At 27.4% G+C, this 8,274-nt stretch overlaps 1 protein-coding gene across 1 annotated transcript; it reads left to right on the top strand.

Annotated features, from left to right (window-relative positions):
* The first annotated feature begins 2,315 nt into the window (after window positions 1-2,315).
* LOC136074238 (uncharacterized) lies at window positions 2,316-7,569 on the top strand. Its single transcript, XM_065786544.1, has 4 exons — window positions 2,316-2,586; window positions 2,839-2,964; window positions 3,091-3,594; window positions 7,295-7,569. The coding sequence occupies exons 1-4, from the start codon at window positions 2,316-2,318 to the stop codon at window positions 7,567-7,569; spliced, it is 1,176 nt and encodes a 391-aa protein (XP_065642616.1).
* The last annotated feature ends 705 nt before the right edge of the window (window positions 7,570-8,274 follow it).

Below are 8,274 nucleotides of genomic sequence, written 5' to 3'. Positions count from 1 at the left end.
TTTCAATGATGCTTTCATTTATCAGCAGCAGCAGCAGCAGCAGCAGCAGCAGGAGTAGTAGTAGTAGTTGTAGTAGTAGTAGTAGTAGTAGTAGTAGTAGTAGTAGTAGTAGTAGTAGTAGTAGTAGTAGTAGTAGTAGTAGTAGTAGTAGTAGTAGTAGGAGTAGTAGTAGTAATATTAAGCACAGCTGCTGTTCAAGATTATTAGTAAAAAAACTAATAATGACTTATTTGAAATTAAAGTGACTATAAATGTGGTAAACGGTAATAATAAAATATATACAAATGATAAGCATAAAAATTGTAAATGTATGATATCACAAAATAAAAAACATCTCAACAGATTCTAGGTAAAAAAAACAGAAAAAAAAACTTTATGCCATTTTTAATTTTCCGTTTTTTTCTTCAGTTGTTTACAAAGTGTCTGTCACTATTGAACTTAACATTCAGTTCAAAGACTACGAAACATTTCTGTTTCATAAAAGTTTCTTTTGTCTGTCCTACGTTTTTTAACTTTGTAAAATGTACAAACAGGTTGGTTATGACGACAGCAAAACAAGTTAGATAAAAGTTTACATATAAACACACAAATATATATCTACACATACATAAATTCAAAGACACAAATACACTTTTATGTACACGTAAAAAAAAACATATTCATACATATTAACGTACACATCGAGATATACATCCTAGAATTCCTAACAAAAGAAAAAAATTAATTAAATAAAAAATAATAATTTTATCCAAGCATTTCTATTGGTAGAACACACGCTATAAAAAAATGTTTATTTTCATAGGCCGAAATTTTAACTCAAAAACTCTGTTTCAAATTAATATTAGTGCTAATTAAATTGTATTTTTACTTGTATTCTCCAGAGTATCAATAATTACTTGATGTTTTTCCAATTGCAATGTTTGCAAAGTACATTATTATGCTTTAAATAACATTGAATTAAGTTTTGTTTACGAAACCTTTTTAAATTATATAAAATTGTTGTAGTGAAAACATAAATCTTTATTCGAAAATTTTTTCAAAACTAGTTTATTTTTATAAATATAAAACCTTTTTTAAATTAAGAATAACGCATAACGCGTTGCTTTAGAAGAATGAGAAAAGTTTATAAGAAGTTGAAACTTTTTACTTTTATAATTAAATGGTATTAAATTTATTTAAATTAAAATTTTTATAATACATCTAACCGTACGTCTATTTTTAGGTATTCAATCGTTTTTAGAAAATTCGTTTTCACGCACGAAACTACTTAGTGACATTCAACATTTTTTTTACAAGATGCAAACAACTCAACTTTAGTAATACATGAAATGTCGGGTGTTGGAAAGACACATATTGTCAAAAAATATTGTGAAATATCTTATAATTTCTATCACAACATTGTTTGGATCGACGCAGCATTTGGAATGTTACAAACTTCAATGAGAAACCAATGTCAAATAATAGGACTCGAGATTCATGATTCGAAAGGAGATTATTTTGATATAAAAGTGATTGTTGGAAAAATTCACAACTATTATAAAAATGAAAAGACTTTGTATATTTTCGACAATGTCGACGATGAAAGTGTTAAAAACTTATCAATGTACATTTCAAGCAAACCGAATTCATTCACGTTGATTACCTCTCAATGGAGAACGTGGTCGAATCATGTAAATAAAATGCTAGTTGATGTTTTTTCTTCTGAAGAAGCATTCGCTTATGTAAAAAATAATACCAGAGAAAACAGTGACGAAAGCATACGAAACTTAATTAAAGAACTTGGTTATCATCCGTTTGCAATAACTCTGGCAATAAAATATATAAATATACATAAAATTTCGATAGAAAAATTCATAAATCGATATATATCAGAGCCATCAGAAATATTAGACAATAATAACTTTCCAACAGAAGAAAAATTAAAGTCTCCAATAAAAGCAATTAACTTAGTTTTAACAAAATTAGAAACAACTAAACCTTTTCTATTTAAAATATTAAACTGTTTATCTCATTGCGACTGTCAAAACATCAGTAAACACTTTATAACGCAAATCTCAAATCAAATAGAAACAAACAACGATTCTTTAATAGATGAAGCTATTGGATTACTAATGAGTTATTCTTTACTAAACTGTATTGATGATAAAAAGTATACAATGCACGAACTAACACAGCTAACTTGTAAAAGTTTTCAAAAGAAAAATGCGAGTACAAATGCATATCTTGATTTAATCGAAAATTATTTTAAAGTTTAATTGAATGATGTAAAAGATCACATGAACTACGGAAATCATTTTGTTTTTCATTTTATCTATATGTTTCGTACTAACGGAAAAAAACTTTCAGAAACCTTCCATCATATGACGACTTCTATTCGAAAATTATTAGTATGTAAAGGTTTAATTCAAGAAGCAATCAAGTTATTAAAAGTCGTTCAAAATTTTAATACAGAAACTTATGGTAAAAATAATAAAATCATGCTTGATACAAAAGGTAATATCGCAAAGTGTTTAAACAATATAGGAAAATATAACGAAGCTTTAGAAATTTATTATTCTGTTGATAAAATGCAAACTGAAGTTTTAGGTATCAACCATCTGGATACAATGACAACAAAACATAATATCGCAAGCTGTTTGGACAATATGGGAAAATATAACGAAGCTTTAGAAATTTATTATTCTGTTGATAAAATACGAACTGAAATTTTAGGTATCAACCATCCGTCTACAATGGCAACAAAACATAATATCGCAAACTGTTTGAACAAAATGGGAAAATATAACGAAGCTTTAGGAATTTTTTATTCCGTTGATAAAATACGAACTGAAATTTTAGGTATCAACCATCCGTCTACAATGAAAACAAAACATAATATTGCAAGCTGTTTGGACAATATGGGAAAATATAACGAAGCTTTAGAAACTTATTATCCTGTAAATAAAATACGAACTGAAATTTTAGGTATCAACCATCCGCATACAATGGAAACAAAATATAATATCGCAAGCTGTTTGCACAATATGGGAAAATATAACGAAGCTTTAGAAATTTATTATTCTGTTGAAAAAATAAAAACTGAAATTTTAGGTATCAACCATCCGTCTACAATGACAACAAAACATAATATCGCACGCTGTTTGAATAATATGGGAAAATATAACGAAGCTTTAGAAATGTATTATTCTACTGATAAAATACAAACTGAAACTTTAGGTATCAACCACCCGTCTACAATGATAACAAAACATAATATCGCACTCTGTTTGAGCAATATGGGAAAATATAACGAAGCTTTAGAAATTTATTATTCTTTTGATAAAATACAAACTGAAACTTTAGGTATCAACCACCCGTCTACAACGACAACAAAACATAATATCGCATTCTGTTTGGACAATATGGGAAAATATAACGAAGCTTTAGAAATTTATTGTTCTGTTGATAAAATACGAATTGAAATTTTAGGTATCAACCATCCGTCTACAATGGCAACAAAACATAATATCGCACTCTGTTTGAGCAATATGGGAAAATATAACGAAGCTTTAGAAATTTATAATTCTTTTGATAAAATACAAACTGAAATTTTAGGTATCAACCATCCGGATACAATGAGAACTAAACGAAATATCGAACGCTGTTTGAATAATTTAGAAAAAAAGCAAGCGAGTTGTTTTATTATTTGATTATTATATTAGTTTTAATAAATATAAAGTTTATCTGTTGATAAAATATATTATTGATAAATGTTTTTCTTTAAAAGTTAAAGAACTCCGTATTTAATTCTTATAAATAAAATCTTAAATTTTAATAAGTTTTTAAATAAGAAAAAAGTTTGTTTATTTCCGTGTTTATAGCTATAATATTTTTATATTTTAAAATTTGAATGTATTATTAATTATAAAAATTAAAAGATTCACCTTTTTTAAGTTTTCATAACTAAGTTATGGTTTAAACTTCTTTTATAAAGTATAAAATTATTTAAAAGCAAAGATTTTGTTATTGCATGCATCTTTATATATATATATATATATATATATATATATATATATATATATATATATATATATATATATATATATATATATATATATATATATATATATATATATATATATATATATATATATATATATATATATATATTATATATATATATATATATATATATATATATATATATATGTATATATATATAAGATGAACCAAATTAAACGATTCTCTCAGGAGTTAAGGTATGGAATATTAAGAAAACGTTGTTTGATTTAAATTTTAACTCTCATGATAATAATTTTCTATATGTTAGTAAAGATGATTTTATTCTTTCGTTATAATTAAATTAAATTAGAAAAATAATTATATGGAATTACGGCGTACACGTCAACGTACCCTATTATGCAAATTTTGAAATCATTTAGTTTTTTGTTTAAGTTAAGTGAGATTTTTAAATCATATTGTGACAATAAAAACACATGTAGAATGTGAACCACTACATATAAAATTTGTTCAAATGTAGGATATAGCCACAACAAACTCTGGTTAAATTTTATTTGGAAATTTTTACTGGTTAAAAGTTTATGGCGGTTTGAGTTTATATTTTGTTATTTTTTTGCTAGACTTCAAAACTAGGGTTGGTCACTTTTGAAAGATTTTGAATTTAGGTTTGGCTGGGCATTTTTCTTATGTCTTCGACCATATAATACTGAGAACCAATTCTCTTTTTATTTGCATTTAAGGTGGTATACCCCTCAGAAATATCAAGTTTTTCAAAAAAATTTTTGTTGTTTTATTTATTTTAAAATTTATCATGAAATCATATTCTAAAAACCATTTCTTAAAATTCAGTATGTAACTTGAGGAAAGCAAACTTTACTGAACCTTACTTTTTAAAGCCCCCTTGACAACCTCCATAGCAACGGTTAAATTTTTACTAGGCCAAGAAATTCTCCCCAAATATAACTTTTGATACGGAGAAAAAGCTTGAAGAAATGAGTTTATAATTTATTTCTATTTTCTATTAATCAAAACATCTATAAGATTAAAAGCAATAACTGGATTTCTCATAAATTTCTTCGAGAAGTTTCTTTAAACTGATTTGCTACCTTAAAGTTATAAATATATCTAAGCATCTGTTTATATTTACATAATTTAAACCTTATACTTTTAATGGGTAGAGAACGTGTGAAATTTGCTACTCAATACATCTTCCCATCATAAAATACTGGTGTTCTACAAATTTGACCACGTGCTCTATTTTAGCAAGGTAGTGTCCACAGGGTGTCGACCATTGGTCAGGCGCCAGACCTTCGAAACATTTTTGCTTTATGCCATTTATTTACAATGGATCCTGTAATGTTAACCTAAGAGAATAAGCACACACCTTTATTACTTGACTTTGTTTTATTCACAATTATATTCACATACTATGTTTATGTATCAAAATATTTATTTATAGGTATATATTTTGCTTTTTTCACTAAGTTACTTATTACTGTGTTCCTAACTGTGGTTAGACATTTTAAATATGAATCAATGTGACTATCAACTCATGTTGTATGTCTGTGGTACATATAATATGGGTAATGATAGCTATGTAAATGTCACTATTGGCATTTCTATATAGATATACTAAAACCCTAATCAGGGTTAGACATCAAGAGAACAAACTAAGATCAAAGCACATCATCCCATCATAAAATACTGGTGTTCTACAAATTTGAGCGCGTTCTCTATTTTAGCAAGGTAGTGTCCACAGGGTGTCAACCATTGGTCAGGCGCCAGACCTTCGAAACTCTATGATGACAACTAATGGTCCTGATGAGAATGTCATCTTGACACTACATGGGTAATTAGATAATAAAACACCTATATTTTAATCATATACCACTCAATAGACTGATGCTTGTCATTCTAAGATTTATACTAGTATTTTTAGAATTTATATTTGCTGATTTATGCCTATAGAGTTATACTTAACCCGAATTGGGTCATTAAAACATTACTCTAACACCTATTTAACACAATAAATGAGTGAAATAACCAGTGTAATGTATATAATACATATAAATAATTTATGGATGTCTTGGAATATATATGTATGTCCATGGGGGTATATGTGTGTGCATACCCATGCGTGAGCACATATATACTCATATGTGTTTGTATGAATATATACGTAACTATATTTTATCAGTGGGTGTATGTGCATATGTATGTATCTATGTATATATTTGTAGACAGATACATACCTATTTTTATGTATATGTATGTATGTTTAGGGGTGTATATAAATGTATAAGGGTATGTGTATATATATATATATATATATATATATATATATATATATATATATATATATATATATATATATATATATATATATATATATATATACATTTAGTTGGTGTGTGTGTATAGCCAGAATGCATGACCACTGCCCAGTACTACCTAGTTTCACATTAGGTGTCCAGTACTACATAATGTGCTTGTGCATATCAGGTTGTACATAATATGTCTAATGTTACTATAGATATACATGATATTTTATACATAATTACTGTCAAATACACTATAGGTACTACATCTAATATTATTTTTATAGTCACTGCATCTTTTTACTATATATATTTATCATACCTATAACTCAAGCCACACCACACTAACTATATATAAAACGAATCATTCTACTCCAAGTATTTCTACTTCAGCTCTGTTACTTGAACCATCTGTTAACTACTTAAAAAACGAATAATTCTACTACAACTCTGTAACATACACCCATACACATCCCTCTATAAAAGATAAGTAATAACACTTAAATTATAACTTAAATATACACACATGTTATTGGTAATGTATCATTCTCACATTGTTAAAATACTATAATAATTCTAATAAAGAGTTATTAAGCTAATGAGGAATAAAAAAACACGTATTCACATTATTACTAGATACCACATAACTCAATTTTGATAACCAGCTTCTTTCCACTAATATTGTTTTGATACTAAAACTCATACTAAAGACACAAGTCACCATGAATATAAGTAAACACTATCAGGGTTAGGGTTAGGGTGTAGGTTTATTGCTACTCAATACAAAAAGAAAAAAAAATTTCATGGAAATCAATATACTTAAAATAAAACAAATTCAGCAAATACTAGTCTTCTACTAACAGATTAACAGAGCTCAATAAATGTATATTATTCGAAGGTAAACCCTATTAATACTTCTGCAAGTTGTAATAAAAAAAACATATGTGGATACAAAATAATTGATAGCACTTTATTAGCCATTGTTGTTCAGTTGTTATGTTGTCCAGAATGTAAAACTTGTCGACTTAATTTAGTTGAAAAGGCAAAAAATAAATTTGGACTTTCCAGCTCATTGATTATATTCTGTAAATGTGGATTCAATCATGAATTTTTTACACTAAAGAAATGTGGTTCTGAAAGTTGCAGAGCCTTTGATATTAACCAAAGGTCAGTTTATGCGATGCGTTCATGTGGACAAGGCCATACTGGCCTTAAAGATTCTGTTATCTTATGGATCTTCCACCGCCAATGACTAAAAACACTTACATTAAAATTGTTCGAAAAATTGCTATTGAAGTTGAAGCGATTGCAGTAGAAACCATGTCTGATGCTGCACTTGAAATTATAACGGGTGATGCGGAAGTTATCGGACAAAATAAAAACGTCAATAACTTATTTATAAATAAAAAAACAAACAACTATTATTTTGTTTTTAAATAAAGCATTTATCTTTTAATAAAAATATACTATTTTTGATATGAAAAAACACCACCATCTGCAATTGATCTTAATTTTGCTCTGACGCCTTTCATATGCGACTGTAAAAAGTTTAAATCAATTTCTTGTAGTTTTAGTTTAATGCGATCAATCAAAACTTGCTCTGTTGAAGCTTGCCAATCTCCCTCGTAAACCTTCTGTGCCAAATGTCCCCAAAAATTTTCAATTGGTCGTGCTTGAGACACATTTGGGGGATTGGATTCTTTATCAACATAATAGACATATTGGTCCATCCAATTTAGAGAATCTTTAGAATAATGAGAACTTGCTAACTCTGGCCAAAATAAATAGTTAAAGTCTCCATCATACTTGTGAGTAAATGGAGGAAGTCGTTTTTCTAAACATTCATTAATATAGATTGATGAATTGATCGCTACAGCCTTGGAAGTGAGAAACAATGGCTCGGACATACCACGGTCAGATATGGCTATCCACATTAATAATTTTATTGAAAATTTCT

Source organism: Hydra vulgaris, chromosome 01, assembly GCF_038396675.1.
Source record: "Hydra vulgaris chromosome 01, alternate assembly HydraT2T_AEP".
In the NCBI taxonomy this organism is placed as follows: Eukaryota; Metazoa; Cnidaria; class Hydrozoa; order Anthoathecata; family Hydridae; genus Hydra; species Hydra vulgaris.
Note: the sequence above shows the minus strand (reverse complement) of the source record. Positions and strands in the feature narration are given on the sequence as shown.